Source organism: Mytilus californianus, unplaced genomic scaffold (genome assembly GCF_021869535.1).
Source record: "Mytilus californianus isolate M0D057914Y unplaced genomic scaffold, xbMytCali1.0.p SCAF_7, whole genome shotgun sequence".
NCBI classification, from domain to species: Eukaryota; Metazoa; Mollusca; class Bivalvia; order Mytilida; family Mytilidae; genus Mytilus; species Mytilus californianus.
In genome coordinates this window covers 8,212,192-8,226,551 of record NW_026262723.1, presented here as the reverse complement: position 1 = coordinate 8,226,551, position 14,360 = coordinate 8,212,192, and the positions used below count along the sequence as shown (strand labels likewise).

Here is a 14,360-nt window from a genome sequence, read left to right as displayed (position 1 = left end):
TTTGTTATTTTTATCAATTCTAAAATGTTAGTTAGCTACATATAAGTTGATTGATCGTGCTTCATTCCTTTTTATTGTCTTGTCTTCTTTTTTTTTCACTCTGTTTGTTTGTGTATGTTTGGGCTTTTTCCTATTGTTCTGTATTCTGATTGTATTTTCCTAGATGTTTAATTTGGACTTTTGGACACAGAATAAGCTAAATATAAATCATATTATTTTATTTTATATGTTTCATATCATATTGCTCGACTTTTCGGTGTCCAATATTTGATGTCTATTCAGGACCCATAAAAAATATGAACAAGTTATACAATCGATCGATCGAGAGAGAGAGAGAGAGAGAGAGAGAGAGAGAGAGAGAGAGAGAGAGAGAGAGATCCACTTGTATATCACGGGTGCATGTTATGTAAGACCCCTAGCCTGACGAGAAGTTACTGTGTATATATACTTAGTTCATACCACACAGTGTATGAGTCTTTTTGTACAAAGGGAGACATTAAGTGGACGATATTTTCATACGATACTATAGTCGGTCAAATAACAAGAAGTTTAACTTATGATCGTAGCTGATCAGTTATTTAACATTTTAAGTAAAATTGTAAACTGTTTATAATTGAATTCGTTTTGCTATTATACGTTGTAAACATTGACCACCTAACAGACACAAAATGAAAGTGCTCTGTAGGTTGAGAGATATATCAAATAGACATCAGTTTTCTTGAAGATTTCTTACAGTTAAATTTGAAAAGATTAAATTTATTTCTATCTTTATCTCTTATGTCTTCAAAGGAAGGATACAAATCAGGTAATGAGAGGATAAATCTAATTCAAATTATTAATACCAGTATCCAAAGAGAAAACTAGCAGATGTTATATACATTTAAAGCATTTAAAGTACAACGGTACACGGGCGTAATAGCGGACATTCTGGTATAGCAAATATAATAATTGATTGGCATTTTCTCAATGTGACTTTCAAATCCTTTTGGTTTCTAGTCAACCCGAAATTTATTACATAGCCGAAATTGTGTACGCACCAATATACAAAGAGTACTAGTATTCAAATACCATAATTTTATTATTTGGTTACTGACCAGGCAGTCTGGACTCAAATCCTTTGGCGGATCACGCATTTTAAAGAAAGGAGAGAGGGGCAAAAAAGGATCTCTAGTCAAAAACCGAAAACAATTACCATATTAAGGCGGGACAGGGAATGGGCCAGCATCTGGATTCATCCCTGATTATTCAAAAGATAGATTAAACGATTTTATACTTTATGTAACATATTGAAGATGATCCATCGGATTTTATGATACAAATGCCTAGTAGTAAAATACAGACTACTGATGCTTATATTTATTCATTTTTTTTTTTGTGGATTTGAAAAAAAATAATGTTGCTGAAATAAGTTTCTGGATTGTTCATATGAACTATTTAGAAAGATTATTATGTTTAAGTGTGAAAAAAGCACACTAGAAATGTAACTATGAATATCAAAATATGACATGTAAGATTGAATATTGGGATTGATTGGTATATTTGTATTATACATTTTAGCCTAGGAAAAAACCAGAGGAGTTACAAAAAATACGGAAAAGTTGAAAAAAAGAGAACCGAACAGCCGAAATTCAAATGAAATAATGAGAAGCGAACAGTCGGAAATCAGATGAAATAATGAGAACAGAACAATCGAAAATCAGATGAAATAATAAGAACCGAACATCCTGAATTTAGATGAAATAATGATAACTGAACATCCTGAATTTAGAGGAAACAATGAGAAGCGAACAGATGAAATAAAGAAAGCGAACAGATGAAATAAAGAGAAGCGAACATATGTAATAATAAGAATAGTACAGCTGGAAGACAAATGAAATAATGAGAACCGAACATCCTGAATTAAGATGAAATAATATCAACCGAACATCCTGAATTTAGATGAAATAATGAGAACCGAACATCCTGAATTTAAATAAAACAATGAGAACCGAACAGAGGAAATAAAGAAAAGCGAACAGATGAAATAAAGAGAAGCGAACAGACGAAATAAAGAGAAGCAAACATATGCAATAATAAGAACAGAACAGCCTGAATTTAGACGAAATAATAAGAACTAAACAGCTTGAATTCAGATGAAATAATGAGAACCGAACACACTGAATTCAGATGAAAAGACAACCGATAAAAAATTTACATTAATGACGAAAAAGAACAATCAGTTGAAGAAAAACAATCAAATGAAGAAAAAAAATCAAATGAAAAACTGGCAAGCAAATGAAAAACAAGCAAATGAAGAAGAACAAACAAATGAAGAACAATCAGATGAAGAAGAATAAGCAAAAGGAAAAAGAACAATCAAAAGAAGAAAAACAATCAAATGAAAAAGAACAAGCAAATGAAGAAGAACAAGCAAATGAAGGAGAACAAGCAAATGAAGAAGAACAAGCAAGCAAATGAAGAAGCACAAGCAAATGAAGAAGCACAAGCAAATTAAGAAAGGAAGCACAAGCAAATTAAGAAAGAGAGAGGGAAGCAAACAAATTCATTTACACAAAAAAAATAATGACACTTGATTGTCGTAAGAGTGTAATACAATCTTATGCATTTTTGTCTAGAAATATATTTGAAATATTTCGTGTTAATGTGCTTAAAACTGACATGATGATTGGTGTGCTATTCTTTATTTTGCTCATTCTCTAAACATAGACAAGTTTGTATTGAAAACATAATTTTTACAATTAATTGCTTGTCTAATTATTTCGTATGACATTACTTTGTGTCTTCTATTATTAATACTAAATTTTCCTTCTACACTGTCACATTCAATTTGTTTACTTAATGACCTAGACCTTTAATGTGGAATCTAGCTTCCCTTAATTTTCAATATTTATGTTTTCATGCTATTATACGTGTACCATCATTGGATATTTTGTTTTGGTTTTTCAGTTTGTTGATTTTTTGTAACCACCATATCTGTTGTTTTGGTTTTGAATTTCTAAAGTGCAATAAATCGTTCAACAAGAACTTGTATGCACAATAATATGAATAACGTTAAACAATAAGCTCAAAAACGAACATGAAGCCGATTCTTTGTGGTGGCTTCCTACTTAAGATCATACTAAATGTCACCATTAAAAAAACGTGTGGTTCATAAGTGTTTCTCGTTTCTCGTTTTTTATATAGATTAGACCGTTGGTTTTCCCGTTTGAATGGTTTAACACTAGTAATTTTTTGGGGCCCTTTATAGCTTACTGTTCGGTGTGAGCCAAGGCTCCGTGTTGAAGACCGTACTGTGACCTATAATGGTTTACTTTTATAAATTTTGACTTGGATGGAGAGTTGTCTCATTGGCACTCATACCACATCTTCTTATATCTATACACAGATACAACATATAAAACGTTTCGTGTGCTTACTCTCATTTACCCCCTAAAGAAGATTTTCTTCTTCTTTTTTGTCCTTTCGCTTAATTTACGCCTGAAATTCCCGACCATATAAAAAGGCAATTACAGTTCATAAAGTTCGAAATTAATACTTTATTTTTTTAAAAGTGCAGGTAAAAATTGTGACTTCTGATAGGATGTATTTCTATTTTTGTCATATACAAGATTGTTGTCCAGATAATGTCCTTAAATCTTCGTAGAATCTCTGGAATTTATTGTACCCCCTCCTTGCGTAACCGCAGATAAAACGATTCGATGGCTGTAAATATATTACCCTCCCAGTTGTCATAAAGATAAAACATCATTTAAAAAGTATCTCGGCCTTCTGTTTAATATCGACAGTTAAGATTATTTAAACCCCAATTGGTTCCGGTCTTCGATGATTTTTTATTAGAAGTAAAATCAGGAAAAAAAGTAATTTGTGAAATATTTTTATCATAAAATTGATTAATGATAAAATATTTTACGCGTCACAGAAATATTTAAGACCAACCAGTTGATGTAGCATGCATTTTAAACATCAGAAATTCTGAAAACTGCGACTTTTTACTATTTTACAATTACATCGGCATGTCGATAATCATTTTAGTTGCCAAGCTAGATTAAATATCAAATAATTTCCGCTGAAGTTGTCTATCAAATTTCGTTATGAAATCAACTTTTTTTCTGTTTTGTTTAATCTTTTGTAAATTCCGAGGCAGTTGTTTATATTTATTCTCACCAGTTAAGTTATCGTTTATAATATCCTTTCCATATCCAGATTCAATGAACTTGTCATAGTAAATTAATTAATTAAATTACTCTCATTTAATCAGTTACAATCAGAGATTTACAATAGAACGGTAATTCGACTTCCATTTTGAAAAGAATCAGAAAATTGCAAGCACCGGCACCCGTACAAAATCTCAAACGGCGAAATATTTCCAAGGAAATTATGAAGAGCTCCCACCTTACAAAGCATACGAGTGTTTACCTTTAGTTGAAAGTGTTAGATATAATAGAAATGTGTTATGATTGACATTGAGACAACCCTCCACCAGAGACCAATTGATGTAGAAGTAAACAACTATAGGTCACCGTACAGCCTTCAACATTGAGCAAAACCAATACCGCATTGCAAGCTATAAAGAGCCCCGAAATGACAATTGTAAAGCAATTCAAACGAGAAGACTTGATTTATGTACAGAATCGAATAAACAAAAAACAAAATTATGAAACACAGCAACAAACGACAACCACTGTATCATCCCTTATGTATTTTGTGAATCATATTTGAGATTTTTACAAGATATCTACAAAATGGTAGCGATACTATTCACTAAAATCACACTGATTCTGAAACCAATTTCAATATTTCTCTGAGGGGTCTGTCGGTGACCTGTTGCAAGGTAAAATGTCTGTCCCTTTCGAACATACCCAGTGCAAGTCCAAATTTCCCACCCTTTATCTCTTAAGAATCCTCTTATTCGTGTATTGTATTTATTGTTATCGTCTTCACTGTAAATGCAATACTTTAGTTGGGGCATAAGAATTGTTTTAATTACACGAAGATTTTAACTAATCTTTCTTTATCAGGAACTCGTGTGTGTCCTTCATTTACTGCCAGATTTCAGTGTGATAAACACAAGCAAGAAGTATAAATGAATTCATTATTCAAAACAATAGTGCATAGCTATACTGACGAAGAAAGAGAACTATTACTATATCATTTGTGTGTTTGTCAATATCTGCTTTGTTTGTTTGTCAATATCTGCCCCTTGCTACATTCCCGTAAGCAATTATCATGGTGAGAAAATTCGTTAGTTACATCAGATAAAATTATAACTGTGACTCAAGAAGCGAATGTGTTTTACGAATGTTCCTCAAAGGACGGTCAATGAAGTTGAAGGCGTATCCAATACAATAACATTTATTTTTTTTGTTTTTTCACATGTTCCATGTAAGGGAACCAAAAGGGGGGGGGGGGGGGGGGGGTGAACGCTCACAAACATGCTTAACCTTGCCACATTTTATATGCGTCTGTCCCAAGTCAGCACCTGTAATTTGAGTGGTTGTCGCTTTTGTCCAACTTACTTACTTCAATATGGAGTAATAATCTAAAATAAGCGCCACTCCATCTAAACGATTGGACAGGTATTGATGAAACATTGCAGAACAATACTTGAGGATAAAAATAAAGGAATATAATCCCGGTCCAGCATGTTGAAGGGGAGATACTCAATTTTGAGGGATTGTGGTATCTTTTCTATAAAGATAAAATAAAGATATTTTTATTTCTATTAAAGAGCCAATGATAAGCAAAGTAATTTTTACAATGATTTTTATCATTTAGAGACACAAATAATTTTGACCATCAAATATAAATATATATATAATCAACTTAGTTTTCTCAATTGAACTGTTTCATATTTTTCATGTCGGGGCCTTTTATAGCCGACTATAAGGTATAGGGTTTTCTCATGGTTGAAGGCCGTACGGTTACCTATAATTGCTTGCATCCACTTTATTTGAACTTTGGTGGATAGTTGTCTCATTGGCAATCATACCTCATCTAATTTTTATATTAGTTTATTATCTTTAGCCACAGCCAGACCAGAGTCATAAATATATGTGTATAAAACCATGAATAAAACTCGCAGTTCTAGTTTAATCTACTTGTCTTTTTTTGGCATGAGAATAAAATAGTAGATATATTGGAAAATTGATGATTTTCAGTATTTCCTAGCAGTGAGGCACAGGCATATGAAAGGTATGCTAGATATTCAACAGACATGAACGCGTTGTAGCTGGCTGTGCAATTGAAGATTCGAATTTCAGTTTTTGTCTCTTAGTCCACAGCATATCATACACATGTGTGCTTAGTCAGCAGCATACACATGTGTGCTTAGTCAGCAGCATATCATACACATGTGTGCTTAATCCACAGCATATCATACACAGTATATCATACACATGTGTGCTTGAATGCTTAAAAAAAAATATAAAATTGTCCCAGATTTAGTAAATGTAAAATAGTCAATTTAAACGCTACCATACTAGCTTTACATACAAAAAAAATTACGATAATGTAACTGATAATTATAAAAAAATCGTGTTTAATAAATATGTAGAAAACGCCATAATTCATAGTTTAAGCATTTAAGATAGAATGGTATTTAAATTCTCATTCATCATAAAGGCAGGTATAATGCATGTTTATTGAGGAAATTTATTTATGTTACGTTTTGTATGATAGCACAAATAGTAAGCCCTGTGTTCTTTATATAATTGTGATTCATTTTTAGTGCGGTATCTTGTCGCTTTAAATTGAAAATTCGAACAAAAGTGCTTAAACCCAATATAATCTGATTTGTTTTAATTTTAGAAATGCTTTAATCTGATTTGCGTCAATTTAAGAAAGGACGATCTTTGATAAAAACTTGAAATAGCTTAATTCTACGATGTAAGAGAGAATTTGTTTGTCTGTGATAGGTTGACTGTGACAGGAGCTTTTAACTATCAATTTAGAGAAAGAATTATGACACTGTTAGACTTTTTTATTGCTTTAGCAGCATTAGCAGTAAAGATACGAAAGAACTTAAAGCCTATTTTTAAATTTAAAGTATCACATCTGGATGTTCTTTGACAAAAATTTTTTTTGTAATTTCTTTTTTATTTTTAAAAAATGAAACATGTGAGATTGCATAATACATTATTAGACACACATTTGTAAGATTGATCAAATTATAAGGACATAAGAAAATATATAACAATTAATTTGGTTAATTTTAAAATGCTGCTTCTTACAATTGCCATTTTTGACGTTTTTTTTAACAGTTCTCGTTTCACAGGACATTTAGTTAACTTGTGTTTTCTTAAAGTGTAACAACACTATGGTACAATGTACCCGTTCAATATTTCTTGCAATACTATTTAAAAAGAAAGAGGGTATTAAAACAGAAGCCAAAGGGAAAACAACACTATGATAAACAAAATACCCCGCGGGAGGCAGCTTGATGCGACCGTAGAGGTAGAACCCTGAACAGTTGGGGCAAGTATGGACACTACATTCAAGCTTGATACAACTCTGAATTTGGATTGTGGTTAAATATTTGACACAGCATAGGTTTCTAACACGGAATGAACGTAACATTTTGAAATTGGACTTTTACCTATTATGGTCCAATATTCAAAATCTAAATACACGGTCAGATTCAGCAAAGCAAGTACTCTTTTAGGTCATATTTTAGTAACAACAAACACAAGAACTATGTCAATTGGACCTGCTTTGATACGATCTTGAATTTTTACTAGATAACATTTTTGTTCGCTATGGAGATTCCGTATATCTTCAAGTTATCGGAATTCCAATGGGGAATAACTGTGCACCACTTATTGCGGATCTATTTCTGTATTGTTATGAGTTACAATTTATGACTAAAATCAGCAAAGACCCATCGAAACAACATCTGATATAAAAATTTAATAACACCTTTTTGATATTTGGATGATATATTGGCTCTCAATAATGACAACTTCATTATGTACACTAAAGAGATTTATCCTGCTGAACTGACTTTAAATAAAGCTAATACTAACAATGAACACTGCCCTTTCCTGGATCTTGATATTTATATCTTTAACGGGAAGCTTAATACCAAAATTTATGATAAAAGAGATGATTTTTCATTTCCTATTGTTAATTATCCAATTTTAGATAGTGACGTTCCCTTGTCACCATGCATCTTATGATGTTTATATAGCTCAATTTGTTCGAATCGCTCGTGTATGTAACAACGTATTTGATTTTAACGAAAGAAATCTCTGTATTACTGAAAAATTATTACACCAGGGTTTTCGATATAACAAACTAGTCAAAACATTTATTAAATTTTATCATCGTTACAAGGACATCATTTGTAAATTTGTAAATATAAATATACATGCAGACATCTAATACGTTCAGGTATTTCACATCCAATCTTTTATGGTAATATTCTATACAAAGCACAAAAATGTCGACACTCACCTCAAAAGCTAACCAAACCTTTAAACAGACTTATTCAGAAGGGATATAGTTACGATACTGTTGTCAGGTCATTAAAGATGGCATATTTTGGTATTGATATCAAAAATATCATCGTAAATCATACTGATGAAGGATATCTGTTATCCCAAATATTTATAGATAATTATATCTAATGTTCCCTTTTTTATATTGGTATTGTTTTGTACACTTTTTATGCGTATATTTACTGTGTACAGATATCGTTACTCGTAACGATCCAGCGCCCTCGATAGAAAGACCGTAGACTAATATCCAGACGTTTTATATATATAATACAGAATAACAAACAAACCTACACGAAGCTCTTCAAAAAATTAACAAAATAAATATGATAAAAACAATTTTCAAAATATCATTCCTCATTAAAAAATTATCTATAAAACTGACCTTTAATCATTTTTCAAAATATCTTATATTGAACAGTAAATTTTAAACTATATTTATATGTATACAATTTCTTCTCTAAAACTAGATTTGATGCTTCATCTATTTTTATCTTTGACTCTACTTACAATTTCTTTTAATTGTGCAATACAGCTCTGAATTTGGATTGGGATTAAATATTTGACATAGCATAGGTTTCTGACACACAATGAATGTGGTCTAAGAACTTAAAAAACTGAGATTAGACATTTAACTATTATGGTCGAATATCCAATACATGTTTAGATTCAGCATATCAAAGAACCCCAGGAATTCAGTTTTTGACGAAATCAAACAAAGTTTAATTTTGGACCCTTTGGACTTCAATGTGTACCAATTTGATAACGGGACCCAAGATCCAAAATCTAAGTACACAGTTAGATTAAGCATATAAAAAAAAACATATATTTAATGGTAGGGCCATAACACCTAAAATCAATTCCAATCTTCCTTTTGTTGTATGGAACCTTGTGGTACAATTTTATAGAGATCCATAGACTTATATATACTAAAGTTATTGTCCGAAAACCAGAAAATCCTAGTTTTATGTCCTTAATTCTTAAAATTAAAACGGTGTGTGCGATTACCCCCAAAATCAATCTCAACCTTCTTTTTGGTGTATGGAACCTTGCGTCACAATTTCATTGAGATCCATACACTAATACACATTCAAGTTATTGACCTGAAACAAGAAAAATTCTTGTTTTGACTCCAAATTCCTAAACAGTTTGGACAATAATCCCCCAAATAAATCCCATTATTCCTTTAGTGGAATGGAACCTTGTGGTACAATTTCATGGAGATCCATACACTTATTCCCAAGTTATTGTCTGGAAACCCAATGTCTTCGGACGATGATGACGACAAAATATTTTGCGGTCGTATAAAAATAGTTCTCACTTGAAGCATTACAGACAAATAATTAAACAAAAAGAACCATTGCAAAAACCGGCAACATGATTGAATGAATCGTCATAGTAAAAACATCATTTTAAATATTGCCGGTAATATTTTGAGCATACCGCCACTTTCAAGTGATTTGAGCAAGAGATTCACACCCCGACCAACCCCACCCCCACAAACAGTTAATATCAAACATTACGAGGAAGGATTATTTATGTTTTTGAGAAATGCTGCATGGATTTTTATTTTCATTTTAAATGCCCCCACCCCCGTTCCAAGAATATCAAATGCTCGTTCCATTAAAAAGTCATAACAACATTCACTTATAGAAAAGCAAATCAATTGAGCAAAGCTCTGTTATTAATTTGTTTATTTTTTGTTGACACATATTAATTGTTTTTATGTCTTTAGTTTATCAACAAGTATAACGATATCATACATTCTTCATAAATATCCCTAAGAATGATAATACATCAGTTTTCCGATAGCTGATTGATATAGTTGCGTTTCTTACGATGCATCTACATAGTCTTTTTTATAAACTTTATTTTACTGCATGGGTTTGTTTACAAAAGTTAAAAAAGAGCACTCTGGGAAAGATCATTGGACAAGAGCGGAGGTTAACAGTTCCCATATCAATTTTACTGGCCCTGTATATAAATGTTCCTTTTTAGGTCACTCACATCCTGGTATATACCATAATGGGTCGCTCACGGTCCGTGTATATGCCGTATTAGGTCACTCACGTGGCCTGTGTATATACGATATAAAGTCACTCACGGCCCGTGTACTGTATACATACCGACCGTGCAAGACCCTCATGGGTAGTCAAGGTCGTTAAAACCCCCTTCATCATACTGTATACATGTATGCCATATTAGGTCACTCATGGTATGTGTAATCATTTATTTACATCCTATCGAATACGAAAAAAGAATTTGAAACAGTAAAAACAAAAAAACGCTCGCCTTAGATCATTCGAAACTTACTGAGAATTGGCAATAGTTGTAAAAGTGCTTATCTTAATCAATATAATGGTTTCCATTCACAATTATTTACAATTAGACACTCTTGGTGTCTTTATATTAACGATTGTCACATGATTTCTGTAGATTGATATCACCCTTTGTATGGTTTATGTTAACGCTTATTTACGACCAGGTTTTTTTGTATGATAAAAGCTTTCCACTTTGAAAACAATCTTTGTTGCTTTTAAATCTTATGCACAATCGTTTTATGTTATAGTAATCTGAAGTAGCGTTTCAACACAATTCTCTGGCGGTACTTATATCGAGTGGTTTCATAGTGTAGAAAACGATCTGGCATCGAGTGGTGTCAAAGTAAAGAAACACAATCTGGCAGGTGCTAAAACTATCAACAACGTGTAGATCTTTTTGGATACCAAAATGTACCTTTTATAAACATACATGAACAGATCAATATACGTATATTTAAAAAAGATTTGTTTTTATTCCTGTTTCTAGAGCTCGTATAAATGTATCCTATATTTTTCGACAATACTGTTGTATCACCAAATTTAAGTTTGGTTCGTTTCTGTTTAGTTTGTCAATTTCTAATCTCTCACGGTCCGATTTAATCTCCAAAGAATGCTGAACGCGGACGCGAAGAGTACACCGACATTTGAAAGGTGAGGTGCCCGATTGCCGGATACCAACCAGTAGAGGACATTAAGTTTGCATACTATCATATCAATTGGTTTTTTATTCATTGATAACGGTCGATCATTAAAAAGTCTAATTGAATAAAAGTGCACAAAATCAAAATAAAGCTTAAAGTTCGAAGTTTACTCTGAAATAACTAAAGATTTGGATTTTGTAGTATGTTTCTCTGTCGGACTTTACCATAACACGAATAAAAGCCAGAATTTGGATCTTCAACGTATATATACGAATAACGTAGCATTTCCATGTTCATTTCCGACAAAGACAGGCGGACCAGTCTCTTAAATCTTTAATATTTTTTTCAATATCATCAACAATTTAAAAAAAAAAAAATTGGTAAATTTTATTTTGTTTCATAAATACTTAGATATAAGAAGATATGGCATAAATACTTAAAACTATTTCATATTGAAATCGACAAATTCAAATCCTTTCACGGATCGAACAGGTGAAATCACATTGTTGTTTTAAAGTTACGAATAAAGACAAACTTGATTTGATTATGGTAGATATTACGCTGAAAAAGCTGGAAAATTACTTACCTTTATCATTTATATTCATAAAACTTCTAACAATGTTTGATTTCGGTTGATTCAATTTGTTTTTTGAAAATTTTTCATAAAGTTCCATCATATATTCCGGAGCCGGACTCTTGGTCTCACTTTGGATCTGTAGGGTTTCTTTTGATATGCCTAATCCGGGTGGCATCAGTACTGTGTCCAAAATGTTATCGGTTTTACTTTGGATAAATGAATCGAATGGCTCCTCGTAATCATCGTCATATTCGTACTCTTTTCGTAACCCCATTTTCTTTGTATTAGTTTTCTCATTAAAAATCTCGAAAACCGTATCGTTGCTTGTCGGTCTTGAAATTGAAATTTCAATTAACGTATTAAAAAGAAATGTAAGATAATAAAGTAACCAAGACAACTCCATTCCGTGTGTACTCGAATACTTGATTGTAACACAAGCAGAACTTTAAATTAGTTCTGAAAGTTTTAAACGCTGTCATTTGTCTTTAGAATTATTTCAGATATAAAATTCAGGATCTCATGTCTTTTTAATATCATAAAATACATAAAGTGTCTTCTTCAATAAGTAACTATTTTACATGAAGGCTCAAAATTATCGAATAATTGTCAACATTTAATAATGGTGTCTTCCAATTTTGAAATATACATCCTGTAGCCATTATGCAGGTGGTGATAAGAACTATTTTCTGCAATTGAAGGGTAGGGAAATCTTCCAACGAACACGAAGTCGTAAAACTTTTGCAATCATCGACTCTATAAATCTAAAGCACGCGTCAAAAAAGTTGGTGTGGCACTATAAATAATGCTAAACAACTGCTGGTTAAAGGCCAGGTAGCGGCAACACCCATTGTTATCACCCATAGAGTTAAATTTGGATTTCTAGTCGAATTTTCCTGATCCTGTAGTGAAATTATTATCATCCAGATGTACCAACACGTGGTCTGCTGTAAATTAGTACAATTTTACAGTAAATTTCACCTGAATTTTCACACGTACTACAATACAAATTTAATTTGCACTTCAGAACTCCCACACTTTAAGCACACGGAGCTAGATTCCACGATTCGACTTTCTTCAATTCGAATTCATTGTCGCATTTCGTACATCAAAATTTAACATTATTAACAACACAAACTTATTTCTAAAATATATTGTTATCTCTGGTCTCTTGAGACCGATGCTCTTCAGGATGTTTTTTTGCATACGTTTATAAACAATTGATAAATACTATCTGCACCTTTATATTGTTAAGATCAAGTTTACACTGTCAATGTTTAGGTTATCTGAGCTTTAATTGGAAACAACTTGCGCAACAAAAATTGTTTTCAAATGAAATCAGAATCCAATATGATAGTGTTTCTATAACTCCAATTATCAGTATCAGTCATGGCATGCAATTATGCTAACTATAAGCGTGTTATTTTAAATATTCAGATATCTGATAAAAGAATTAGTTTCTAAAGAAAATAAAAAGAGGCGTATAAAAGAGATTTACATGGAACTATTAAAAGCATATCTCTTGCCGAATGTTTAACATTACATCATTATTCATGAGAATTTGTGAATGAAATGTACTTAATTAGTGCAACTGTGGGAAAAACTGTTAACCGCCGCGCATGAAACTACATCGTTATTAATAGTTTAATATGGGTGGTAAAAGTTATGTCTATGGAAAATTAATTTATGTCTATATATCTTATATTATCAGGCATTTTTGGCCAGATACTACATGTAATCATTGGCCAGACATAGCTGATAATAGATCTAATTATAAACAACAGTCTTTTCTACTTAAGTTGTATCATTTTATTTAGTAGAATTCATTCTTGTGAACATGCTAAGAAGTTTCCTACATTTATATTAATTTACACCATTAAATGACGCCTCGTATTCTTTCATAAATATATTTACACTCAGTGTTTACACCGAGATGTCGCTAAATGAAATTGGATACCCTGCATTTATCATGCTTTTCAATAATTTTATAACATATGATCAAATCGCTGAAAGACCCCCCTCCTTGACTATTGAAAACTATCATTCTGCATTGACAATAATATCTTGGTGTAAATTAGATACACCCTTTCGGACTAACGCCCTCAAAGTGTATCTAATATAAACACAAAACTAGGCTAATGATTTGAAATTTAGAAATTTTATGCTGTTTTTTGTATGTTTGCTTCAGTGATAAATAATTATTTGTATTAAAAAAATTTCGCACTTTGGTCTTCATGAAAATAAGAATATTGAAAATTGAATGTCGTATGTAATAAATGGGCCATATAAATATATTTATTTACCAATACCAATGACTTGATTGTCCATTTAT

General features: G+C 31.8%; 1 protein-coding gene across 1 annotated transcript in view; it reads right to left on the bottom strand.

Moving 5' to 3' along the window:
- LOC127708559 (bone morphogenetic protein 10-like) overlaps window positions 1–13,360 on the bottom strand; it is a 47,197-nt gene extending 33,837 nt beyond the window's left edge. Inside the window, exon 1 of the mRNA XM_052213465.1 lies at window positions 12,041–13,360. Coding sequence (XP_052069425.1) covers window positions 12,041–12,434 — 394 coding nt within the window. The 5' untranslated portion in view covers window positions 12,435–13,360. The remainder of the gene's footprint in view (window positions 1–12,040) is intronic.
- Window positions 13,361–14,360: the final 1,000 nt, after the last annotated feature.